The 27,844-nt window shown below is 41.6% G+C and overlaps 1 protein-coding gene across 2 annotated transcripts in view; it reads left to right on the forward strand.

The window, feature by feature from the left end:
* Positions 1-19,016: 19,016 nt before the first annotated feature.
* The window catches only part of LY86 (lymphocyte antigen 86), a 59,555-nt gene continuing 50,727 nt past the window's right edge, over positions 19,017-27,844 (forward strand). The window contains exon 1 of one of the 2 annotated variants that reach the window (XM_045811677.2): positions 19,017-19,287. In XM_045811677.2, coding sequence (XP_045667633.1) covers positions 19,164-19,287 — 124 coding nt within the window. In that variant the 5' untranslated portion in view covers positions 19,017-19,163. The remainder of the gene's footprint in view (positions 19,288-27,844) is intronic. The other variant, XM_045811676.2, reaches the window with a different exon arrangement.

The following is a 27,844-nucleotide window of genomic DNA, read 5'->3' on the forward strand; positions in this document are numbered from 1 at the left end:
TTACCACAGTGCCTAACACGTAGTAGATGCTTAATAAAAATTTGTTAAAGAATAAATGAAGAGTAAAGCTCATGTCCAAAGAGTGGTGAGCAATTATCCGAGACAGAGCTACGCACATCAAGATGGGGCTAAGGGGTGGGTCAAGAGAACCTTTTTTTGCACATCTCATTTCGATGCTCTGCAGTAATTCAGATTTATTGCGAAGAGCACTCTGCTAGATTTTGAAGATCTAAAGCTATATTTGACAGTTCTTCAAGGAGCTCTAAGTCCAGATGAGGGCTCAGAACCTATGAAAATAGAGCACACCCTTCATTAAGTGTCATTGGGGTGGTGAGATAGTCCAATGGACATCAGAGGAGAGAGACCACCTGCGGCCAAGATAGTTAGGAGAGGTTCACAGAGCTTCAGAGAAAAGGAGAGGAGGTCAAAGACTGGAAAGGCCAAGGGCTGGAGGTGGGAACCCACGTGGTCTGCTTAAAAGGGGATGGAAGGCAAACCACTCGGTGTGAATAGGGAGGTTAGACAGGAAAATCCTGAAAGGAAAAGTTGGAGCTCCTTTGGGACAATCTCCTATGAAAGCCAAGAATACTAGACCAAGAAGCTTGGTACCATGCTGAGGGTAGAAAAGGACACACAAAGCATTCTGTGCCTTGGAAAATGAGTGTCTAGTGCAGTTCAGAACACTTTGTCTCTGTGGCACGGAGGAGGGCTTGGAAAGAGAGACTCCAGGCAGGGAGACCAGGTGGGAGGCTATCCCAGTAGCTCAGGCAGAAGGGGACACAGGCCAGGGCTGAGGAGTGGGCACAGCAGAGGGGAGAAGCTGAGGAAAGATGAAAAAAAGGGGGGGGGCTTGGGTTTTTGGTTTGGGGATTTTTAAAAACACTTACTGAATGTCGAACACACAACAGAAGCTTTTCCATGGACTACTTCATTGAATTGTCAGCAACTACAGGAAATGAAGGTGGTCATCCCCATGATAGGGGCAAGGACCCTGGGGCTGAGGTGGAGACACGCACTACCAGGCAGGCAGATCAGGCTGTGTATTGCACAAACACGTCCTTTCCGCGCACCATACCATCACAAGAGGAAAGAGGGAGATGCAGTCAGGCACAGCTTCTAAGTTTGCAGCATGGAAACTGGGATGGGTGGAAATAAAGAATCATCTGCTGGAGAACTGGTGGATTTGAGGGGGGAGGAGAGGAATGGCTGGCTTTAAAGGCAATCTTGTGTAGGCACCTATTTCTATGATTTCTATTTGAACAGCTGGAGGACAGTTTCTTTTTCCTTGTTCTCCCGGCCTGACAAGCATTTGGAGCCCGGGGACTTTGAGAGAATCACTCCGCAGCTGTCCCTGACATTTGAAAATCTGTTCCCAGTTTGAATTAAGTGGAGTCTTCAGTCTTGGTTATGAAAGCTATTGCAAAAAAAAAAAAAAAAAAAAAAGGCGGTAGAGAGCAATTTATTTAAGCTTTTCTTTCTTGTTGCAACTGACCTGCTAAATAAAAATACGCAATCCCAACAGACCTCTCTGTCTCCAGGGAGGGAAAGGCTAAGAGTTAAGATCCAGAACCAACCAAAGTTCAGTAGCTTCGTATCTAACTCTACCTTTCTCCCTAAAGGACCAACGCCATGATCACACTTGAGGTTAAGCTAATAACATAGGAGTCCTGCTTCCATGTTATGTTCTCCATTTTCCCTGTCTGAAGCTCTGTCCCTGAGGAAATTGCAAATGTTAGGGTACGCTCATGAGAGACACAGTTCTTCTGTTCAATAAAGGAGCAGATATTTATGTATTTCCACAATTTACATTTTAACAAAGACATGTTGATTTATTTGAGTATTTCCTGACCGGTCAGTTTTAATATCTTATGTTCCTCTTCCAAGGACAACCCACTATAGCAGCAAAACATACCCCTCTTTACAGAAATTTTAAAAAAAAAAAATGCTGATCACTTTCAAAGTTCCTCTTGCTACTGAAAGTGTGAAAACCAGAGAAACAAAACTGATGCTTCTACAACGGGAAGTTGACTTTGAAGACCCTGTAGATATTCTTTATGGTTGGAGGAAATGATATTAAAAGTGAGAGTAACGAACTCTACTTGCACTGACTAGTTGAGCACTGTTTTAAAACAACATTTTTAAAACAACAACAAAAATGTTGTTTTTTCAATTGCATCCTAGTGCTATGGGGTCGTTGCAAGAGACCCAAGTGTTATAGAATATTCCTTCCATCACTGCCTATCACAGTTGATTAGACTGTTGTGAAAATCACGTATAAACCTTTCAACATTAAATGAATAGTATATAATTCAGGGATAATGTAAAGAATTCACTCTTGGCTCTGGGTCACTATAAAATCACCCTGGTGTCATCAGTTCAGCTCAAAAAACCTTTCCGAGGTGATGGGCAGTGATTCTGATATATCTGCCTACAGACATGAGGAGGTACAGAAAGCAAAGCATTTTTTCCAGGCCCATGAAGAATAAAAATAATATAAAGTCAGTGTGAGGTTGCCAACTGTCTGGATTATAAAGAGCTCTGTTTTAATCTGAGACTGTGTCTTTCTTCTCATTTCTTGCTGTTAAAATATCCTTTCTTTAGGGGCGCCTGGGTAGCGCGTGATCCGGGCGATCTAGGATCGAGCCCCATATCAGGCTCTTCCGCTGGGAGCCTGCTTCCTCCTCTCCCACTCCCCCTGCTTGTGTTCCCTCTCTCGCTGGCTGGCTGTCTGTCAAATAAATAAATAAAATCTTTTTTAAAAAAATCCTTTCTTTAAAAGCAATTTGTAGCAATAATAGATAATTTGGGATTTTTTTCCTAATATCATTTATTACAAAATAAAAAGTTAGCAATACTAGTTTAGTTTTTTTAACCATTTTATATCTTTAAGTGTACGATTAAGTGGCATTAAGTACATTTTCCATGTTGTGCAACCATCACCACCATTCTCTCAAACGAGACAGTCTGCTTGTAGCTCCCCATTTTCCCTACCCCAGGGCCCTGGTCACCTTTGTTCTATGTTCAGTCTCCGTGAATTTGCCTATTAGGAGCCTCATATAAGTTAAATCACAAGTTTGTCCTTTTGTGTCTGGCTCGTTTCACCTAGAATAATGTTTCCTAGGTTCATCCATGTTGTAGCCTGTGTCAGAAGTTCCTTCCTTCTTGGGGAAACAGAAGGGGGAATGAACCACGAGAGACTATGGACTCTGGGAAACAAACTGAGGGTTTCAGAGGGGAGGGGGGTAGGGGATGGGCTAGCCCAGGGATGGGTATCAAGGGGGGCACATATTGTATGGAGCACTGGGTGTTATATGCAAACAATGAATCATGGAACACGACATCAAAAACTAATGATGTACTGTATGGTGACTAACACAACATAATAAAAAATTATTAAAAAAAAGAATTTCCTTCCTTCTTAAGGCTGAATCACACTCTGTTCTATGGATGTGCCTGTACATCTAGCTATTCATCTGTTAATAGACAAGTGGGTTGCTTCTCCCTTTGGCTATTGTGAATAATGCAGCTGCAAACTGTAAAGTACAAGTATTTGAATCTCTGGTTGTGATTCACTTCGCTGTTTATCTAGGAGTGGCTTCCCTGGAGCCTATGATAATTGTATGTTTAACTTTTTGAAGAACTGCCCAACTGTTTTCCACAACAGCTGCACCATGACATTCTCACCAGTATGCACAAGGGTCCAAATTGCTCCTCATTTTCACCAACACTTACTATGTCCCCCTGTATCATTTGATGCGTATGTAATAGTCATCCTAACGTGTGTGAAGTGGTAACTCACCATAGTTTTGACCTCAATTTTCCTGGTGACTGTGATGATGAGCATCTTCTCACGTATCACAGATATTTGGAGAAACACCTATTCAAGTCCTTTGTCCTTTTTTGAATTGGTTTGTTTGTTTTGTTGTTGAGTTGCAGAAGGTTTTTTTATATATTTTAGATATCAATCCCTTATCAGATATACAATTTGCAAATATTTTCTCCCATTCGGTGTGTTCTCTTTTCACTCTATTTTTAGTGCACTTTAATGCACTTTTTAAAAAATTTTGATGGATTCTATTTGTCTAATTTTTATTTTCTTACCTGTGCTTTTGGTGCTATATCCAAGAAACCATTGCCAAATCCTATGTCATGAAGATTTTCCCTCATGTTTTCTTCGAAGAATTTTATGGTTTTTGCTCCTACACTTAAGTCTTTGATCCATTTTGACTTGATTTTGTATACGATGTAAGGTAAAGGTCCAACTTCATCCTTTTCCATGTGTATATCTACTTTTTCCGGCACCATGTGGTGAACACCCTTTCATTTCCCTATGACTGGGCTTGGCACTCCTGTCAAAATTCACCATGTATGGGAAGGATTATTTCTGCACTCTTTCTCTTATTCCACTGGTCTATACGTCTGTCTTTATGCCAGTACCATATTGTCTTGATGTATGTAGCTTTAAAGTAAGTTTTAAAATCAGAAACCATGAGTCCTTTAATTTCGTTCTTCCTTTTTAAGATTGCCTTGGCTATTTAGGTCTCTTAAGATTCCATATGAATTTTACGATGAGTTTTTTATTTCTCCCAAATATGTCATTGGGATTTCTATAGGGATTGCATGGACTCTGTAGCTCCCTTCGGATAGTATTGACATCTTAGCAATATTAAGTCTTTTAATCCATGAACATAGGATGTCTTTCCATTTATTTATGTCTTCTTTAGTTTCTTTTGAAAATATTATGGAGTTTTTCACATACAAGTCTTACATTTCCTTGGTCAAATTTATTCCTAAGTATTTTATTCTTTTTATACTGTTGTAAATGTAATTAGTTTTAAATTTCCTTTTCAGATCATTCATTCTTAGTGTCTAGAAATGCAACTGATATTTGTGTATTAATTTGTATTCTGTAACTTTGTTGAATTCATTTATTAGCTCTAACTATTTTGGGGAGTATTTTGTGTGGAATCTTTAGAGTTTAATACACATAAGAATATCACCTGTGAACAGATAATTTTACTCCATCCTTTCTAATTCAAATGACTTTAAATATTTCACCTAATTACTCTAGCTAGAAGTTCTGGTACTATGTTGAATAGAAGTGATGAAAAGTGGGAATCCATGTCTTGTTCCTTTTTTTTTTTTTTTAAAGAATTTATTTATTTATTTGACAGAGATAGAGACAGCCAGCGAGAGAGGGAACACAAGCAGGGGGAGTGGGAGAGGAAGAAGCAGGCTCATAGCGGAGGAGCCTGATGTGGGGCTCGATCCCAGAATGCCGGGATCACACCCTGAGCCAAAGGCAGACGCTTAACCGCTGTGCCACCCAGGTGCCCCCATGTCTTGTTCCTGATCTTAGGTAAAAAGCTTTCAGTCTTTCACCTTTGAGTATGATGTTACCTATGGAGTTTTCCTATATTGGCCCCTGGTTTTTAGAAATTTACTAAGTTATGGAATCTACCATCCTGGAACTACTGGTATAGGGGAAAATACACCTGCTTGGAAGTTAGGTAGATTCAGATATATTAAAAAACAAAAAACCAAAAAAAAAAAAAGAAAAAACAATCTAACTAAGTTTCTAGGGGCTTTTTGCATTGATGGAATAATGAGTATCAAATTCATCCACTACCCTGAACAACTGTAAAGCTAGATAAAATATATGAAGCAATTATTTTCAGGAATTGGACAATAGGCTGCATGGGGCTATGGTACTTTGAACAAGGGAAATATAAGATGACATCACCCTAGTTTTCTGCTGGGGAGGAGGGGGAATACTTTCTAAACTGTGGCACAAGAGAGCAGCACTCAAAACAGAGCAGCTGTTTCATTGGTATGAGAAATCAGAAATCAGCCTCCCCAGAATTTGGGGATGCTGAGGTAACTAGATTTTCACGGGGTCCTCTTAACTCTTTGGCCCAATACTGTTATACACATACAAGGCAACTTTTACAAAGCCTGGCAAAGAAAAACCAAGGAGAGGCTGAGAATTGATAGAGATTCTAGAGTTCTCACTGCACTGGGAGACATTAGAGTTTGACCAGCCAGAATGGAGAGACTGTTGGAATGCAACTGAATCCCTGAAAAAGACCCGTATAAGAGATAGAACCTCCCTAGCTCCCCAAACCTATCCTTAAAAAAGCTGAAGCCAAATTTTTACAAGATGAACTATAGTGAGTTCCTTGCTCAACATAGCTGTTAACAGGTTTCAATATTATTTGAAGGAGGTCAACGCAATTCAAACTCTCAATAATATAGTAGCCACAATGCCCAGCATAGATTGGAGAGTAACTAAACACTGTAAAGAGGCAGGAAAGTGCAACTCGTATATATTAGTAGAAACACCTAGAAATGACTCATATATTAGAATTCACTGAGAAAGACTTTAAAACTATTATAAATATGATTAAGGACTTTAAGGAAAATATTAACATAATGAGATTAACAAGTAGGTAGTCCCAGCTGAAAAATGGAAATTATAAAGAGGACCCACATGGAAATTTTAGAACAGATAAATGTATTATTGAAAATAAAAAATATTAGATTTTAAATTTCAAATAGAAACTTTCTCAACTGAAACGAGGTAAATAAGATGGAAAAAATGAACAGAGCCTCAATGATTTGTGTGGTAATACCAAGCAGTCTAGCATATAAGTAATCAAAGTCCCCAAAAGAAAGGAAAGGGGGGAAAAAAACAGAAAAATATTTAAAGAACCAATTGTCTGTATTTTTCCAAATTTTAAGTAACTTAACTTGCAGCTCCAAAAGGCTCAAAGAACTCCAAGTGAGATAAACATAGATAAAACCATAACAAATCAAATTGCTGAAAATCAAAGATAAACAGGAAATCTTCAGTGCATTCAAAGTAGAAGAACAGCAATAAAAATAGTTCTTAATTTCTCATCAGATTCAAGGTAAACCAGAGGATAATGAAATGATATCTTTAATGTGCTGTAAGAGTAACGGCAACCTAAAATTCTATATACAGTTCAAGTATCCTTTGAAAATAAGAATGAGGGGCACGTGGCTGGCTCAGTTGGCAGAGAATGCAACTCTTGATCTTGGGGTTGTGAGTTTGAGCCCCACATTGGGTGTAGAAATTACTTACAAATACAATCTTAAAAAAAAAATGAGTGAATGAAATAAAGACATTTTCAGATAAACAAAAGCTGAGAGAATTCATTATCAGAAGACCTGCACTTCAGGAAATACTGAAAGAAGTTCTTTAGTTTGAAGGGAAATAATAATAGATGGAATTTAGAATGTTCACAAAAGAAAGAAGAGCACCAAAAATGGTAAATATGGTAAATATGGTAAATGGTAAATAAACCCTAACCCTAACCCTAACCCTAACCCTAACCCTAACCCTAGCGGGTAAATGTGAAAGATCATTTTTCCTCTCATTTCTTCATTTCTTTCAAGGACAGTTGATTGTTGTTGGAAGAAGCAGTCTGCCATGGGCCATGAGCATCCATGCACGTGCCAGATTGCAAGGCGTATCTGTCTTCTGATAAGGAGTAATTAATGTAGCGAATCAAAAAGGCAAGTAAGTAAATCACAGCAATGGGAGTGAATACTGGAGAATTGCTCACTTACCAGTAGCAGGAAGACTGGCTTGTTCTCTGTTTTCTCTGTTTTCTGCAATGTTTACCTCTTGCTCAGGAAGTGTTAGGCCCTTGACCATGGGTCTCTTAGCTGCATCACAAACCCTCTGGCTGTGTCGCATCCATCTGGGCCCACCACACTGCCCATGTGAGAGTTGGCAGGAGAAATCAGTGCAAATATGCTGATGTTCATACTGCTTCTTATACTGTGAGTGATAAGGCCCTATATCTCTGACCCAGAAGTTTCCTGTCTTTTGCCAGTATCCACGAAATAATAACAGGTTAATTTATTAGCTTGCAAGTAGGGTGATATCTCTGGAACTTCACGGTTCGTAACATTTGTTTAAGCACAAAATAATGACAATATATGATGAGGTTTATAACATACATATTTATACATACGCATAAATATGCGTTCTAGAATAAAGAATGGAAGGGATTGAATGGAAATGCATTAGTGCAAGTTTCTTACAGATGCATACTATAATCCCTAGAGCAGCACAGTGTCTAATAGAAATATAATATAATAAATATAATATAATATATAATATAATAAATATATATAATAATATAATAAATATAATAAAATATAATATAATATATAATAATATAATAAATATAATAAAATATAATATAATATATAATATAATATAATAAAAACAAATGCAAGCCACATAATTTTAAATTTTCAAGAAGCCACATTAAAAACATATGATAAATTGAGAAAGTTAATTTTGATATTTTACTTAACTCAGTATCTTCAAAATACTACCATTTCAACATGTAGTTCAACATAAAAATCATTAGTGAGATATTTTACATCCTTTTATTATACTAATTTTTCAGAAGTTAGTGTGTATTCTAAACCATCAGCACGTCTCAGTTAGTGCAGCCACATCTCAGGTGCTAATGGAGCTAATGGATAGCCTGTTGGATGGCACTTTCTAGAACAACCACCAGCAACATAAACAAAAAGGAACAGCGGAAAAGCCGGTAGAGGAGAAAAAATGGAATACTAGAGAAATACTCTTTTAATCCACAAGAAGGCAGAAAAGAAGACAAAAAGTCAAAGAACAGATAAAACAAAAATCATTTCTACTATGGTAGATAAGTGTCTCATCACCTCCAGCTGGAACAGTGCACAGGAAACGTAAGCAAGAAAGGTCAAGCAATGCAAACAGTTTTAGTCCCAAACCCGCCGCAATAAGCTTTGTGAATTTATTCCTTTATTATATAGCTTGTTTATCTGTTTACTGAGGCAGCAGAGTGTTGTAGTTAAGAAGATGGATTTGGATATTAGCCCTAGATTTGAGTGCTGGCTCTACCGTTATGTTAATCTTGGACAAGGTACTTCATTGCTCTAAACGTCAGTTTCTTGATCTGCGTAATGGATATTTTATGATAACTACCTTAAATCCATGTCAAAAAGTGCCTGCCATCTTGGAAGCCCTCAAAAATATTAGTTGTACATTATTATCATTATCCAGTCAACTAACTCTAAGGACCAAGAACTATGGGCTTGACATAATTCAAGGCAACCAGGTTTCAAGGGTGAGTGGAAAATTCTTTTCTTCAACACAGAAGTGAGACGTGTACTATCTGACTGCCTACTTAAGGGGCCATCACGAGGTGGAAGTTAGAGGCAGAGAGAAGCAATATAGTAAATATACAAATGTTGCTATGTCAGTGTTCATATTACGATGTGTAATCTGTTTTCCTTGACAAAACTCCGTAACCAAGGAACCTGGAGAAACCATGAGTATAGTTCTGTTTCAGTCATTCTTTCCAAAAATTAACAGGCTTTATTCTACTAGTGAATGGAAAGTAAATTATTCTCATTTTAAAAGAATAGTTTCTACTTTTTCACCAAAAAGTTCAAGTCTATTTATCTTACTCAATACTATTAGGAACTAGTATTTTATGGACAGTTGTCTCCACTAACATCTTTTTTCAAAAGTATTTTTTTTTTTGTTGTTCACACATATGATCCAACTCCTAATTTACAGGGAGTTTTTCCCTAACGAGGACTACCAGGTTTTTAGTGCCAACATTGTAACAAGCACTTTCCAGACTCATTTAATCCAGTTTTCAAGCCTGAAGCATGGTGTTAGAAAGCTGCATTTTGCAAATGAGAGTCTGTGACAAGCCAAGGTCACATAGTGGTCAGTGCTGGGGACACAATGTAGGTGATCAGTGTGACTCCACCCACATCATGCAACCTCTCCCTTACATAGGTTCCTCTTCCGGGGGGCACTTAGGAGAGAGCAGTTGTTGAGCACTATTACTTCTTATTTGTTCAAAGCATAAGGAATTTGTCACACCTCTTCCACTGTTCTTACACAATATTCAGAGGCTCTCTGAGGAGACCACACATTGCAAGTGGGAGCAGCAGCCTGGAATCATGTGTTCACTGTCAAGAGCAGAAACCAAAGCTAGGTACCTGAGAATTCCCATTTTCCCACATGACTTCTAAGTTAATCATCTACAAATATAAAGAAACTATCTGAGCTAATACAATGTCTTGTATCAAGACTCCTTTTTATTTGTATTTCTTTTTTAAAAAATATTTTATTTATTTGAGAGAGAAAAAGAGAGCACAAGTGGGGGGAGGGAGGGGCAGAGGGAGAAGCAGACTCCCTGTTCAGCAGGGAGCCTGATGCAGGGCCAGATCCCAGGACCCTGAGATCATGACTTGAACCGAAGGCAGATGCTTAACCAACTGAGCCACCCAGGTGCTCCTGTATTTCCATATTATAAGCACTGTTTATTTTACTAATAGTCTGTATCATCCTCTGAGTAAACTTAAGTTTCAAACAAAACTCATGGCAGAACCTTTTTCACCTGTACCATCTCCTAACATAGTTTATCCAAGGATAAAGAGCACCAGGCAAAAAAGTAACAATAAAGGTTTGTTGATTGGATTTTCGTGAAGGTTTAAATTCAGCAGTCTCTTACTTTCGGTTTCTTTTGTTTAAATTTGAAATCAAAAAAATAAATAAATAAATAAATTTGAAATCATAGTAGAAAAATAGGCAATAGTCATGTATAGGCATTTACAAAAGAAGAAATACAAATGACCAATAATAATGTGAAAAATGTTCAACTGTATGAACTGAATGAAACATATAAATACAAGGAGAAACCAGTATTTATCTACTCAATTGACAAAAACAATTTTAAATAATAATGCCTAGCTGCCGATGAGATTGTTATATTGTTCAGTGTATCTGGAAAACAATATGGTAGCATGTATAAAAAGCCTTCAAAATTTGGTAATTCTTTTCACCAAGCGTTTAACTTTCAGGAATTTACCTTAGGGAAATAATCATGGCTGCACAAAAACAGAACAATAAGGAAATTCACTATAGCATTATCTCCTTTTACTTAGCTATTACTAGTCCAAACATCTGAAGTATAAATTGATTAAATAAATCATGGTCAATCCATATAGTAGAATAGGATACAGTTATTAAAAGTCGTGTCTTGGAAGAACTCTAAATGATCAGTATAAGTAGTGTAGTATGTAACAGTAGGTGTGATTTGTACAATACAAACTTGGGGGGGCAGGACTCAAAGAAGATGTCACAAAATATCAGTAGTGGTTATCCTTGGGTATTGAGGTTATGTATGATTATTCTTCCTTCTTCCCTAGTTTCCCTGCCCTATCTCCCTACAAGGGAGAGTTATCCTAAATATCCCCAAAGTCCTTCAGTTAGAATATATTCCTTTAGGAATGAGAAGCAAAAGGAGAAAAAAGGAAATTGTGATACACTTTTGGAAAAAGATGACATCACACTTTGCTAACTTCTTGAGAATCATAAACTCTCAGGGGAGAGACAGAGCTCCTTGCTTTGCCTTACTTGTGAAGTCTAGAAGCCCAGTCACCAAGGCTAAAAAGACAAGCTTTCTAAGCCGTACTCCTCCTCTGTATTTCATCCATTCAGTCTAAAATATTTTACTGAGTCCTTATTATGTGCGAGGCACTGGACATATTATAGTCAGGGCGAAAAAGAGAGAGAGAAGAAAGGATGGGACAGAAGGAAAGAAAAAGAAAGCTTTCCTAATATGTTATGAGGGAATCTGACCTTCATTGAATGACGATCCATGAGCAGTGTTGTGAAGAGGATATTTCGGGGACTTGCCAGGGGCTGAGCAGTTGTCTCTGAGAAGCCAGCATTAAGCTGAGCTCTAAAAGAAGCATAGGCATTAATTAATTACTTTAATTTTTAGAGGGGGAAGGGGAAGGGAGAGAGAGAATCTCAAGCAGGCTCCTCGCTGAGCACGGAGCCCAACGCGGAGCTCAATCTCAGTACCCTGAGATCTGAGATCGTGACCTAAGCCGAAATCATGAGTCAGCCACTTAACCAACTGAGCTACCCAGGCAGCCCGGAAGCATAGGCATTAAGACCAGGAAGCAAGAGAATTCCAGTGCAAGGTAAGAGCATGTGCTGGAGATTCTGGGCAGGAAAGAGCCAGGTTGCTATAGGAACTGAGGGAGAGCAGGAGCTAGAGAAGGGAAGACCAAAGCAGGCAAGGCTTCATGGACATGTCCAGGGGGCACCACCGAAGGACCTTGGCAGGGAATCTCTTCACAGACCTGCATCTCAGCAGGACAACTGGGTGCCAACTGGAGCATGGCTTTGAAGGGGGGCTGGGGTGGATCCTGAAAGACCATGAGGAGCCTGTCTAGGGTCGTAGCAGTCAGGATAGAGATACAGATGGGATGAAAGATTCTCATGCAATCAAATGGAAAGCCCTTGGTGACGGACAGACTATTTTTAAGTGACTTCATCTCTGACTCCCTGATGGGGAGTCTCCAATCTTACGGTTCAAAAGCTAGAGCAAAGGAAAGACCAGCTTTTTGAACACAAAGTGACAGCTCGGGGCCATGGCTTTTTAACACAATTAAATTCCAGGTGAGCAGAGGCCATAGCCATGGAAAGCACTGTTTTGCCTGAAAAGTACAAAGTGCCTTTTTCCCCCTGCTTTATTCATCAATAACCTTACGATTGGAGCTGACATATCCAGGCTTCAAAGAAACAGCAAAGACCTCAATTTCTGAATATTAAGGGGCTTGCCGTGAAATCATCTGACCCTTTGTTTCAGCAGTGTCCAGTAGAGAGAGGAAAGGCGCCATTCATTAGACTCCTTCAGGGGCTCGCCATTTCACTGGCCACCTTCCATGGCCTCTCTCTTCTGGACTTTGAAGGTCCTCTTTCTATTGTCACGTCACATTTCTAATGGGAAGATATTCTTCTAATGAGAAGATATTTATGTCCCACATAGGTCCATCCACTTAGTCACTGGCCATGTGGAATAGGGCCTCGCATTGGCTGAAGAGCAAAGTCTGCAAGCAGTTTCCAAGAAGTGGGGGGTCACTCACTTTGATATCCCTAGAGGTGACGATAAGTGAGCATAAAGGCACAATAGTTAAGAGGCATTTTCTCAAGGGTCCGGAACTTGGGTTCTGGATCCTAACTGTCTGGCTTTCACCTCGGTCCTACCATGTGTGTGATTTTGAACTAATTACTAACTATGCCTCGGTTTCTTCTCTGGAGAACAAGGATCATAATAGAATGAGTCCAGAATCCCTTAACTAAAATTTTTGTGTACAGACATATTTTAACATTCAGAATTTCTTGCTTTTAGAAAGGTAATAGGATTTATGTTTTGTAACGCTTTCAGTGGGGTCTGGTGCCTGCACCCATCTCCCACTGATCAATCATATTACATTTCTGCAGTGTAACCCAGGTAGGATAAATTAAAACTTTAAATTAAGAACTGACGAGACTATGAACTCTCAGTTAGATTTGATTTTTTTTTTTAACCAAAAGAGTTTTTTAAAAAAATCTTTCCTTTTTCAAGATTTTGGGATTTCCAAGTTGTGGATGGGGGATCATGGAGCTACAGCTACCTCATAAAGCTGTTATAAGAATTAAATAAATAACAGGGAATATCTGTTCAAGTGCTTAGAAGAGTACCTGGCACATAGTAGTGGTCCAGTGCATTTGGCTATTTTTATATATTCCAGAGGAGAAAAAAAAAAAAAAACACAGGTTATCTTTTTTCTTTTTTTTTTTTTTTAAGATTTTATTTATTTATTTGACAGAAAGAGAGACAGCCAGCGAGAGAGGGAACACAGGCAGGGGGAGTGGGAGAGGAAGAAGCAGGCTCCCAGCAGAGGAGCCTGATGTGGGGCTCGATCCCAGAACGCTGGGATCACGCCCTGAGCTGAAGGCAGACGCTTAACAACTGCTCCACACAGGTGCCCCAAAAACACAGGTTATCTTAAAGATTATTATTTATATGTCGAAGTTACTGTTGAGGAAGCTTACTATTTCAGGGAATATAAAGCTCTCCATAATAACTTCTCCAGAAGAATTCTAGGTGGGCCCAGCAGCCAGTGCCAGAAAAGAGAAGTCAAGAAAATCTTCAGGGATCTGATGGAAACACAGGCACAGTATTTTATTCCAACTACCACCTGCCAGTCCAGCAAAGTGTGCTCTCAAAGAATTTGGCCTAAATGCGATGAGTGCAAATCCCATAATGATCAGCAGAAAGTTCCGGAACCAGCCACAGTTGGAGGTACATATTAAAACCTGAGCCTAGGGCTCAAGTTACAGCAGGAAATCAAGACTTTTCTCCATACTAGGTAAAAGAACTCTCTCCATTCTTCACCACACTTCTGGTTTCCTCTTCAATGCTTTCCCTTTGGCTTATTAAAATCATTTCCATCTTAATAGAGTGAAATCTTGAGAGCGTTCTCAATTCGAGGACAGTGTTAACTACAAGCTGTTCATTTATCCCATGCTGTAGAGAATTTGGGAGCAATGTGCATCAGTCCTTTCAGACTAGACCTGCTCTCTGTGGATCTCAGACCAATTTCTTCGGCCTTAAGCAGACACTACTATTTGTTGCCTTTTCATTATTGGAAATTGATCAGAGTGATCTGGAGACCCCACCTCTTCCTGGGCCCAGGGTCCATGTTCCTCAGACAAGCAAAAATCATTTCTGTTTGCACTTTGTCATAGAACTTACAGACCCATTTAAGAACCAAGTGCTTTTCATATTATGTCCCCAGAATAATTAAATATTAATGATGATAATACATGGGGCAATAATAAAGAAACTGGTGGGGGCAGGGGTAATATTTTAGAGAGAACTGCTACAGTTTGTCTGTTGAAACAAACAGTTATTGGAAAGCCCTGATAAGCTGCCTCATTTGTCTGGGGCAAACTAGAAATAAATAAACAAACAAACAAACAAACCAAGACTTAGTATAGATATGGAATAGTCTGCTGAAAATATTTCAGAAAATTCAATCCAGTTTTCTATGTGAAACCCAAGCAATTTTTCAAGAAGCAACGTCTCCTTTTTTTTTTTTTTTTGAGATTTATTTATTTGTCAGAGAAAGAGAGCATGAGCAGGGGGAGCAGCAGGCAGAGGGAGAAGCAGACGCCCCACTGAACAGGGATACCGATGTGGGGCTCGATCCCAGGACCCTGGAATCATGACCTGAGCTGAAGGCAGATGCTTAACGGATTAAGGCACCTAGGTGTCCCACGAAGTCTCTTTTACTAAGCAATAGTACTATGTAGTCTCCTTCCGCTAGAAAGCAAGCACAGTGATCATAGGGACTTTGTTTGCCACATTCTCAGTGCTTGGAACAATATCAGGCATGCTGGAGAGGTTAAGAAATATTTGTTGAATAAATGAGTGAATGAATCTGAAGCAAGTAGACAGATAGATAAATTTTCCCTGGTTTTCTGTAGAAAGCAGGCTGTTTCTATACTTTTCTGTCATACACATAATGTATGTTAAGAAAAATCCAAGAGGTTTCATGGGAATCTCACACTTTCCCTGGAATGAATCTTCCAGAAGTCTGGGAGATTGTGGAAAGGCTACCAAAAGCTCAGTTGGCTGGCACTAGTTCTCTGACTTCCATGTAGCCCATGTCACGGTGGGCGTGAAAACAGTGAAAGGATAAGACCTCAGCAGGCAGCCCAGGAGGCTGCAAAGTGGTGTTCCACAGGGAGAGGGCTTCCTGACTTCCACACACTAGGGAAGCCATTTTTAGTCTGCTCTCCATCTGGAAGACAAAAGCAAGAGGAGATCAAACCTGACTCATTCCGCTGTAGTGTGACAGAAACACAGACACAGGCCACAGCGGAGAGGAGCAGAGTGGCAGCGCAATACAGTGGAGAATTGTTGCCTAATAGAATGAGTATCTGAGAGTCACCGAAGGAGAGCAGCCATAGTTGACTACAAGAGGTGATGGAGACGCATTTGCCATTGGAGGCAGCACCGCATCACCAGCGCTCAATGGTAAAGGACGGTGGGCGCGATCTGCCATCTGCTGCCACGTGCAATGTAGACAATATTGGCCTGTGGAAGTGCAGAACCCACCCCAAGATGGAATCACTTTCCCAAGGGAGCTCTTTTCCTGTGTCCCCAGCGTCTCAACTGTTATTCTTCAGGTCCCTGCTTAAGCATCAAGAGTTGAAAGTGTTCAGTGTTCCCAGACAATAACATTTTACCCTGCGAGAAAAGAAAGGCGCCATCCCTAAGCAAACCTCTATGACAGAAAGCAGCCTGAAACAAAGAAGCAGAGGATTATCAAAAAAAAAGTCTAGCTTCTTTAGCTTCAGTTGATGACCTGCTGGAAGTCGATATGAGAGCCTGACAGTATCTCCAATTACCATTTACACATATAAAACCAGATTTTATGTAACTATCATAAACAGGTTCTCGTTCTGTTTTATAGTTAGGAAACCGGACTTTGTTGATGAGCCCTTTCTTCGTCTTTATAAACCTTCTGGTTACAGAACTCCTCAAGACATTTTGGGCTGCTTGAACTCGGCGAGCCATCGCTGATGATTTCAGGCAAATCCTGGTTCTCAGTAAGCAGAGCTCCACAGAGAAAGCAGCTCTATGCTTCTAGATGGTGCACTGTGTTTTATACAAAATGTTGTCTGCCATTTAGCACAAGAATATTTTGATAAGAACTAAGATGGTTTAAAAACAACGCGAAACTGTATACTCTGCAACAGACTAAATCTTATCATCTGGATTAGCAGCGTTCTCAGACCCAGATCAGAAGCACTGGCATCGCCTGGGAACTTATTAGAAATGCAGGCTCCCTGGGGCGCCTGGGTGGCACAGAGGTTAAAGCGTCTGCCTTCGGCTCAGAGTGTGATCCCGGCGTTATGGGATCGAGCCCCACATCAGGCTCCTCCACTATGAGCCTGCTTCTTCCTCTCCCACTCCCCCTGCTTGTGTTCCCTCTCTCGCTGGCTGTCTCTATCTCTGTCAAATAAATAAATAAAATCTTTAAAAAAAAAAAAAAAAGAAATGCAGGCTCCCAGGCCCCACCCCAGACTTCCTGAATCCACAACCTAGAAACTCTGGGTTTAGGGCCCGGCAATCTTAACAAGCCCCCCAGCTGATGTTGATGCCCTGAACCCTGACCTTCCTTGCTCCAACCCACCAGAGCCTTGCAGTAGTCCATTTTGACTATATCCAAATGCCAGTGCAATTCATGAATTATGCTTCTTTTTACCACTTTGATTCACAGCTCTATAGCCTGGTCCTCAGACGACATGGCTTCCCTGTTGGCAGCCACTCATAGCTCTCTGCCAGGATACCTCTCCCTGCTCTGTCCTCTTGGGTCCTTCCACTGGTGTGTTGGTCATGCCGTGCTCTGTAGGGGTACAACGGTTTAGCCTCAATTCTTCTACTCATTCACTGTTCAGAGCTCTCTCAACACCTTCTGGAGAAGCCAAAGTTCCTAGGAACAACCTCCATGTTCTTGTCCTAGAACTACCAGTGGGCTTATTAAAACACAGTGCCAGATCAGGGAAATGCAAATCAAAACCACAATGAGATACCACCTCACACTGGTTTCACTCATACGTGGAGTCTAAGAAACAAAACAGATGAACATAGGGGAAGGGAAGGAAAAATAAAATAAGATGAAAACAGAGAGGGAGGCAAACCATAAGAGACTTTTAACTCTAGGAAACAAACTGAGGGTTGCTGGAGGTGGAGGGGGTGAGAGGATGGGGTATCTGGGTGATGGGCATTAAGGACATGTGATGTGATGGGCACTGGGTGTTATATGCAATGGATGAATCACTAAACTCTACCCCTGAAACTAATAATACACTATATGTTCACTAAATTGAATTAAAATAAAGAATTAAAAAAAACAAAACAATGCTGGGCCCCATCCCAGAGTTTCTGATTCAGTTGGTCTTGCATATAGCCCGAGAGTTTGCATTTCTAACAAGCTCCTAGTTGAAGTTGAATTACTTGAAAGCCAACATCACTAACTTATTTGTAGATGAGTACCTAAAAAAATAAAATAAAATAAAATAGTAAATCAACACAGACCTGCCCCTTCCCCAAATGACCACTCTGATGTCTCCCAAGAAATCCTAAGTATTCATCAAATAAGTTAGTGCATTCATTTTCAGTGGTAATTAAGTTCCACTTCAAAAAAAAAGTTCTGAGGTAACTAAAGTTTTCTATCAGCAGAAACAGTCAATTTACCCAGTGAGCTCAGAGAAATGCTTTTCCTCCCCGGGGAAACAGCATACTCTGTTCTCCTCCAATCTGCTGGCCATGGCCCTGACTCTGGTTCTCTCAAGCTAAGGTGGAGTGGGGTGGGGAGCCAGGGCTTTTGCTGTCCTAATGCAGGACGACAAAGGTAGTGGAATAGGGGGACAGAATCTTAGCTTTGAAAAGAAAGTGGGATGTGACGTTAGTAATCCCGCCAATGAGCAAAATAATTAACCCCCACCACACACACCATCTTAAAGGGAGGCTCTCACTTCCCCCATCCTTCCCCACCCCTTCCACCAAGCCAAGCCAGAAATATAACACAGCTCACCTCTCAGGGACATTCCCTCCACCTCTTCTCCAGAGGCCGCATTTGCGGCTCCCAGAGCAAGCTCTGTTCTCACAGCTGCACAATTCACTGCTGAAACCCTAATCCTGTTGGTGGGGCTGCAGCCAGATGAGAGAAAATGCCAACAGGGCAAAAGCCTCATTCCAGATCCCAAATGTGACTGCAGCCCTCAAAATGCAGCTGCTGCGTGCTGGCCCCAGCCAGGTCCCTGGTCCACAGCCCACATCGGGAGCCTACAGAGACACGGGGGCTGCAGATGAAAACCACCTGGGAGCCTGGGGTTTTTGCTTTCCTGAGTTCGCTACTCCACCTGGGTGCGGGGGAGGGCCTCTTCGGAGGCTGTTTGGAGGGGGCCCATTGCATAAGGTCATGCATCCCTTGCTGGCTCCTCCCTGTGAAAGCAGAGTCAACATCCAGCCTACCCTACACACAGGTCATCCTCCCTCTGCTGATTCAAGTGTCAAAGGTCCTGGGGGAACAGTATTCAAATGCCTCTGCTAACTGCCTTTTTCTTCTCACAGTGGTTCCTCAGGAGCATAAAATAGGAGAAGTGAAACTGAACATTCACCCCTGTAGCAGGGGAGAGGAAGAGCCCCAGAAGGCCCTTTGTTTGGGGCCACTATTTTCCTGTTGGTCACACGCAGGACCTGGCCATGAAGGGTTTCACAGCGGCCCTCCTCGTCTGGACTCTGATATCTCCCAGCAGCTGCAGCAAAGCCTGGCCCACGCACACGGCCTGCCGGGATGGGAACCTGGAAGTGCTCTACCAGAGCTGTGGTAAGGTCTTTCAAAACATGCGCCTTTGTGTGTATGGGGAAAGGAAGGCCCCAAAACGGGGGTTGCTGGAGCGTTGTGTTGGGGTGGGGAAGGGGTGAGAGGACTAAGACCCAAATACTTTCTCCACTTGCAGTGGGTCTGCAAGGCCATAGAGAGCCCTTGGGAGAAGGAGGGGTGGAGGGTGGGGAGTGGGAAAGAGCCTGAAGAGAGCCACAAAGAGGACAAGAAAACACACTGAGTCTAAACAGAGCAATTCAGTGATACTGCAGAGCCAGGAAAAAACCAAAATGACCGAGGAGTCTAGGAAATCATGAAACCTCATTCACTCAAAATTAAGAAAAGATGGTTCCATTAGTCACCACCACTGCAAACTGTACACCTGGACTACCTTTCCAGGTTATTGAGTCTGCAAATTGAGTGAAAAGTTCACGTATCTCAAAAGAGAAGATTCCTGTCCTTCCTGTGACACTCCTAGGGCAGCATTGCTCATTAACTCAGCACTTACTTTGTGGCCGTCAATGCCAGGGTTTTTTCTAGGGCCAGACATAATCAAAGAGCATGAGCCATGGTTATGACCCCAATGGGGCCAACGTCTTTACCAACAAGCGGTGCCGGCTAATGAATAGAATGCAGGGAACAGGTGTCGTAGGTGTCTGAACCAACACTTCAGGGTATACATTAGTCTGCAAGGGCTGTTAGAGCAGCGTACCACGGACTGCGGTCTTAAACAACAGATATTTATTTTCTCACAGTTTTGGAGGCTGGAAGTCCAAGATCAAGGTGTCGGCAGGTTGGTTTCTCCTGAGGCCTCTCTCCTTGGCTTTAGATAGCTGTCTTCTCCCTGTGTCCTCACACGGTCTGTCCTCTGTGCCTGGCTGTGTCCTGATCTCCGCTTCTTATAAGAACACCAGTCCTATTGGATTAGGGCTCACCCATAGGATTTCATTTAACCTTAATCACCTCTTTAAAGACCCCATCTGCAAATGCAATCATATGCTAAGGTACTAAAGGTTAGGACTTTAACATATTAATTCGGGGGGGGGGGTCACACTTCAGTCCACAAAGGGGGACTGAGTGCGAAAAAGTGAGCTCAGCATCGGGATCATATCTTGAGTGAAGATTAGAGGGACAGGCTCATGGAAAAGCATGCCAGTGTGAAATACGACACTTTGGAGGTAGACAGGAAGCAAAAGGCAGTTTGGACTGAAGGCGTTGGGAAAGTGATGCTCTTTCAGTATTAAACTGGCCTCGCGATCAGCTGGGGAGCAGTGGAGATGTCGCCCTTGAGCAGACGGCTGATCCTGCAGCTGCCACCCAGGGGGTTGCCTTGGAGAGGCTGGGGTGGTCAGGCTGGTCTCCAGGGCCGCTTGCCCAACTCGATTTTACTCTTCTAAAAAGAAGGAACACTGAGCATTGAAATGTACAAAAACTTTTTTTTTCTAATGTAAAGGAAAATGAATGGCTAGATGCTGTAGGTATTGATCTCATTACTCTTGCTCTTCCCATGGGGATGGGATGCTTTCTGCTGGCGCCTATGCATTGTAGGTGCAGGATGAGAAGCAAGCGTTGAGATGAATGGACTGCTCGGGATTTGTTTTTCCAATTCATTCTCCCATAAAAGGTTGCCATGGCTGGTCCCTCCTCCAGACCAGCCTGCAGCCTGCAGCCAAGCCTGGCACAGCCTTTCAAGTTGCTGCCAAGAAAGGCAAGAGAAGCGGATGCATCAGGAGAAGAACAAAAGCATATCACCCGCCTCTGGGGATAACTCCTCCCTCCAGGTAGCGGCTCCATGGAGTCAATAAATGTCAGCACAAGCCCTGCTCTGGGCACTCAGAGAAAAGGGATGGAGGAGACACAGTTCTCATCAAAGAGTAGTGGGAGGATCAGACAATTAAACAACAGGGTAAATGCTCTGTGGGAAGGGCCGGAATAGAGGCACATACCATGCACCAGGGCTCATGGTGGCTGGAAAGGGTGAGCTTGGGGGTCTAAACCTGCCAGGAGAAGGGTCATCAAGCTTGACCTCAACCTCAAAGAATGATAAAAATGGTAATTATAACACCTTATGTCCGTGGAAGCTTTATATGTGCCTGGCGCCATGCTAAGTTCTTCCCATGCATTATTATTTTATGGGTATCTAAATGAGAGTTAGAGATGCCAGGTAACTCTTCCAAGGTCACACAGATAATAGTGGCAGAACTACATCCTGGGGGCACAGAGAAGCATAAAGTAAATATCTGTGGAATTGAATTGACTTGATCCCAGGCCCAGTTGACTCTGGAGCCTGTGTTTTAATCTCCTGCTGTCTGGAGTTTTGTCAGAAAGCAGGGGGATAGAGGTGGGGAGTGGGAAGAATAACGTGGCACAGAGAATGGCATGTTGACAGCAGGGAGACGTGACCAGGCATAGCATTCAGGGGGCTGCAGAAGAGCTGGAACTCAAGGAAGCGATGAGAGATAAGGTAGGAAATATGGGGAAGCCCAGGTGTGATGGTGAATTTCATGTGTCACCTTGATTGGGCCACAGGGTGCCCAGATAGCTGGTCAAACACTTTCTGGGTACAACCATGGGGGTGTTTGTAGAGATTAGGATTGAAATCAGTGACCTGAGTAAAAGCAGATCACCCTCCCCCGTGTGGGTGGTCACGGTTCAGTCTGTTGAGGGCGTGAATAGAACAAAAAGCTGGAGCTAGATAGGATTCACTGTCTCAGCCTCACTGTAAGTTGGGACCTGGACCTCCTGCTTGGAGCACTCTTCCCTTTCTGGCTTTCTCCGATCTTCAGACCAGCCTTCCTGGGTCTCTAGTTTGCAAATGGCAGATCATGGGGCTTCTCAGCCTCTGTAATCGTGCGAGCCAATATGTTATGATAAATCTTCTTTTAATTATATATGTATATATATTTTTTTCTAATATATATTTCCACTGGTTCTGTTTCTCTGGAGAACCCTGACTAATACAATAAAAGACAAGTTTGGGTTGCATATCTTTGCCAATGAGGAGATTGCATTTGGAAAGATTCCCTCAGGGAATGGGTGGAAACATGAATATTAGACTGACAGCTATCTGAGGCCACACCCAGGGTTTGTAGTCTGTAGAATCAATAATCCAGGGGGTGCCTGGGTGGCTCAGTCACTTAAGCCTCTGCCTTCCGCTCAGGTCATGATCCCAGGGTCCTGGGATGGAGCCTCCCCTCAGTCTCTCTGCTCATCAGGGAGCTTGCTTCTCCCTCTCCTTCTGCCCCTCCCCGATGCTTGTGCTCACACACGTGTGCGCTCGCTCTCTCTTGCTCTCTGTCAAATAAATAAGTAAAATCTTTAAAAAATAATAATAATCCAGAAAAGAAATATGACAGGCCAAACTGGCATCATAGCGATAGCCTCAACATCAGAAGGAATCTTTGGTATACTCTGTTGTCAGCAGAAAAGAAAGCAGTACCCTGGAGCTTCTCCAAAGAAGGGTCTTGCCTCATCTCCTGAGAGCCCTTGAGCCATCAGGTACTGAGTGGTCGCATACCCCTCCCCAGATGTCCTCCCTGTAGCTGCTGGGTTCACAGCAGGGCCGTCCCCCCACCCCTGTTCCCAAGGCTTTCACATTGATAACATGGCACAAAGGCCATGTGTTGATACCCTCTATCCAACCCTGGTGCTCCGATCTCCTTAGTGCATGTCAGGGGCTTCTAGAATCCCAACATGTACACAGATGTGGGGGTATCACCTGACAAAAATAAAGGGTCTACTGTTTTCTGGGTTTAGTGCTTCATTTTTTCCTTCTTGTTTTGTTTTATAAGTTTAGTGGGAGGGGGAGATTTTTAGGCCAGACACTGTTCTAAATAATACAAAAATCCTTGGGGAGAAAGAAAGAAACTCACAAGCAGTTGCTGGGCATAATTTTCTGAAAAAGCAGAAGTCCTGCTCTGTCCATCTGTTAGTGCTACGGTAAAGAGGGACAGAAGGGGGAACAAAAGCAGCCTGGGGCCTTTCTTTTGTTAAATCATAAGACAATTCACAGGACTAGCAAAAGCCCAGAGATCTTACCCCATTCATATGCCACAAATGTCCACCAATGTATTTATTTATATGCTGCCTCTATCACACCAGCTCATGGGGTGGATTACAGAAGTCCACAGGATTGGAGGATGAAGGAGGTAGTGGGAAAGCAGAGGGAAGAGAGAGGGTGGATAATAAATCCAGGAGCAATCAGGCCACGTACAACAGATGAGGCAGTGTGAGAAATAAGATCTGGGGGCCTGAAGGCAGCAACCCTCATTCCAGCTCTTGGGCAATATTCTCTGTCTCCTGTCCTTGATTGTAAAGTGGGCATATGAATTTCCTATGGATGCACTAATGGTTACCACTTGGTGGCTTAGAATGACACACGTGTATTCTTTTGGAGGTCAGAAATCCAAAGTCAACTTCAGTTAGTGAAGAACCACACTCTCTTGGAAACTCTAGAGAAGAATCTCTTTCCTGGCCTTTTCCAGCTTCTGCAACTGCATTCCTTGGTTCATGGCCCCTTCCTCCATCTTCAAAGCCAACTGGATAGCATCTTGCTTCAACATCCTGTTATCATATTGCTTTCTTCTTTTTTTTTTTTAAAGATTTTATTTATTTATTTGACAGAGATAGAGACAGCCAGCGAGAGAGGGAACACAAGCAGGGGGAGTGGCAGAGGAAGAAGCAGGCTCCCAGCAGAGGAGCCTGATGTGGGGCTCGATCTCATAACGCCAGGATCACGCCCTGAGCCGAAGGCAGACGCTTAACCACTGTGCCACCCAGGTGCCCCGATATTGCTTCCTTCTATGCCAAATCTCCTTCTGCCTCCCTCTGATGGGGACACCGAGATTAGGAATCTCCCCATCTCAAGATCCTTAACTTAATCCCATCAGCAAATTTCCTTTTGCTATATAAGGTGACATCTGCAGGTTCTGGGGATTAGGACATTGGGGAGCCATTATTCAACCCACTACAATAGGGATAATAATTTTACCTACCTCTCAGGGCTATGTGAGGATTAAGTGAAAACTATATGAAAAGTGCTTAGTACATACTTAGTACATAAATCTTTGCTGCTGATGACCTGAAAAATATTTTCTAGTCAATAGAGGTATATTTGATTATGAGCTTCCTTAAAGCCATATCAAACAAGGACATTATATTGCTTGCAAAATAAAACCAGTTTATAAGATGTCTAGCCCTTCTTGATACTGGGATGAGCTCTGAGAGGAATTTCTCCCTGGAGCGATGTGACTCCCATCCGTTGTTTCTCATGGAAACAAGGAGCAAGGATTCATCACCAAAATTCAACTCAGGATCAGTTTTGCAAAGGGCCACAGTAGAAGCTTCCATGAATGGAGCTGGTCTGGATTGCTCAAGGGAAGGTTAGCCTGCCTATAGGACTGGACGAACCACACGTGGTCCAGCCAAACAGCCATAAATTGTGCTGTTGCCATTGTTGTTTGCCGTTTTGGGTTTTTTGGTAAGGATTGGCAAGCAGAGATCTAGGCTGTGTTCTTTGACAAGAGCCTTGAGTGTGAACCTCAGTATTGTCATTTAACATACTTTGATATGTTTTCACATGCTTTGACGTCAGCCAAGCAGAGAAGTGGGTCATAAAAAGTAAAAAGCCTATGACACATGCCTAAATGACTTCATGTCCTCCTTTTGATATCTCTGATACAGTCAACCTGGCCATTTCAGTGGCCCCTGGGAGTAGTCTAGGAACAGGCATTGGCAAATGAAGCCCATAGGCCAAATCCCACATGCTGCCTGGTTTTATATGGCCCATGAGCTAAGAATGGTTTTTACACATGTAGATGGCTACAAGATTCAAAAGAAGAATAATATTTGTGACATGTGAAAATTACATAAAATGCCAATTTCTGTGTCCATAAAGTTTTATTGGAACATGGCCACACTCATTTGTTTCTGTATTGTTTATGGCTTCTCCCATAAGTAGTGTGACAGTGATTGTATGGTCACAGATCCTGAAATATTAACCATCTGGCCCTTTATAGCAAAAGGTTCCTGCTCCCTGGTCAAGGGTAAGATAGAATCTCTCAAGCTCTTCATCAAATCAGAGCCTCCAGGTCTGTGGTCTGTGTCTTCTGGATGATTCTAGCTGTAGAGAGGCTGTGTGGCCAAGTCATCTTGATGCCAAAACCACCATGAGTGCAGGAACTTGTATTATACCTTGAGAATATCATCATTTCCATAATAATCTCCTGCTGCTGCCTAACATTTTATAATTTATAATGTCCCTCCGTTTATAAGGTCTCATCTGATCCTTACAAACAGTCCCGTGAGGTGGGTAGAATATTTATCTCCATGTTTCAGATGTGGGAACTGAGACACATACACGTTAACTATCTTATCAGGTAACACACCTGAGCCATGATGCAGCCCTAAATGTCTGACTCCATGCCCAGTGACTTAAAGCTACATTATGGAATTCCAATACGAGGCAACCCATGCCATCTGATCCCAGAAACATAGGGTAGGAGTAGGGAGAAGGGACAGCTCAAAAACTAAGCCTTCGGGGGAGGCAGTGAAAACCTTACACTAGCAGAAGAAGCAGAAAGAGGGAGGAAGGGAGGAGGGAGTGAAGGAGGAAGAGGAGGAGAGAGATTTGCCTTCTGATTCAAGGATTTTTCCATCTTCTCCCACCCCAGCCTCCCTTCTTTGCACGCATTCAGAGCTGGGCCAGTTTGGCTCTTCCCGAGTGTCCGGCAGGGCCCTGTCACAGCCATAGAAGAGAAGGAGCTCCCACATCTAGATTTTTCAGCCCTGTGTACCAAGTTCACTTTCATTCCAAGGTGTTTGGGAATGACATCTACCAATTTTTTTTTTTTAAAGACTTTATTTATTTATTCGACAGAGATAGAGACAGCCAGCGAGAGAGGGAACACAAGCAGGGGGAGTGGGAGAGGAAGAAGCAGGCTCATAGCGGAGGAGCCTGATGTGGAGCTGGATCCCATAACACCGGGATCACGCCCTGAGCCGAAGGCAGACGCTTAACCGCTGTGCCACCCAGGCGCCCCAATATTTTTTTTAAAAGCAAACGAAAGGTGATTGTCTTACCAGTGAGAACAGCATGTTTTTCAGACAGAGCCCCCCTGTGAGGTGGCTTACGTATTTTATAGGGACACCCTATTTCCCCCACATCTGACAGCAAATTTCAGTGTGGAGAAGTGGGTGAGTGGGGAGGAGAGGGGAGCCCTATCTCCAGCAGTAAGTTGAGGGCTGCTGGTGGTTCCTAAGGGACCAGGGTCAGCCACCTGGGAGGTTCCAGGGTCAGGGGACCATGGCATCTGGTCACCATGCTTCACACTTAACACCTGCTCTTCTCTCCGGAAGGCAGTCAGCCTTGTCCATATCCGCCTGAATAGGTTTTGCATGTGTGCTGAAGTTTGCCGCAGGGCAGGCCCTTTATCTGACCTCCAAAAAGATCTTTAATTACAAAGTCAAAATCAGGTCACGTGCATCTGAGTAATCCATCAAGATAGTCAAACAGGACAATTAATCAGACCTTAAAAATGCAAAGCAACGCTGGCAACAACTCCTCCAAAATAAAGGGTAAACTGCAAAAGCAGGTTGATAAAATGTTGGTAGAAAAGTTATTTTAAAACTGCCTTGGAAGGAAAGGGAGGGGGGAGAAACTGCTTTCCTCAAAGCCTAGTAATTCTGAAATAAATGAAGCATGAAACAACATAAAACAAGCAACACTACGAAAAATAATAGTAATAATAATGGAAAATATCACCCGCCAATTAATCATTTAACAGTACTTTGAAATATTGCACGCAGAAAGCAACTTCTCTCTTCGTTGATTTTCCTGGATTAATGGGGATATAAATACTATACAATTAGAGAAAAGTAAACAAATAGGCAGGGAGACAACGATGCCATTTCGAAGGGACAAATGGGTACACAGGATTAAACAGCTGCCAGGAGCATAGCGAGCTCTTTTTGCTCGAACTAAAAGGCAGAAAGTTGATATTAAAAATAATAGTAATATGTATAATTACTACTATTTTTTTAAATATATATTTATTAAATATATATAAATTTATCAAATACATATAAATAAATATCTATTAAATATATATAAATAAATATTTATTAAATATATATAAATATATATTAAATATATAAATATGCATAAATAAATATATAAATACATATACTAAATATATAAATATATAAGTATATAGATGTAAATATAAATAAATATATAAATATATAAATAAATATATATCAAATATATAAAAATATATTAAATATTAAATATATAAATATATAAATTTATTAAATATATAAATATATAAATAAATATATATTTAAATGAATGTTAAAATATATATTTATTAAATTTAATATAAATATATAAAAATATATTTTAAATATATATGAATATATATTTATACATAAATCTATATATAAATATAAATATTATATTAAATAAATATAAATATATGCATCTCAAGTGTCAACATTGAGATGCAGAGTTTTTTTTAAGATGGGAAGAGGAAAAAGTTGAAAGTGAACAAATCTTGCAGGT

The sequence above is a fragment of the Ursus americanus genome, chromosome 32, assembly GCF_024610735.1.
Source record: "Ursus americanus isolate L20-20 chromosome 32, mUrsAme1.1.p, whole genome shotgun sequence".
In the NCBI taxonomy this organism is placed as follows: Eukaryota; Metazoa; Chordata; class Mammalia; order Carnivora; family Ursidae; genus Ursus; species Ursus americanus.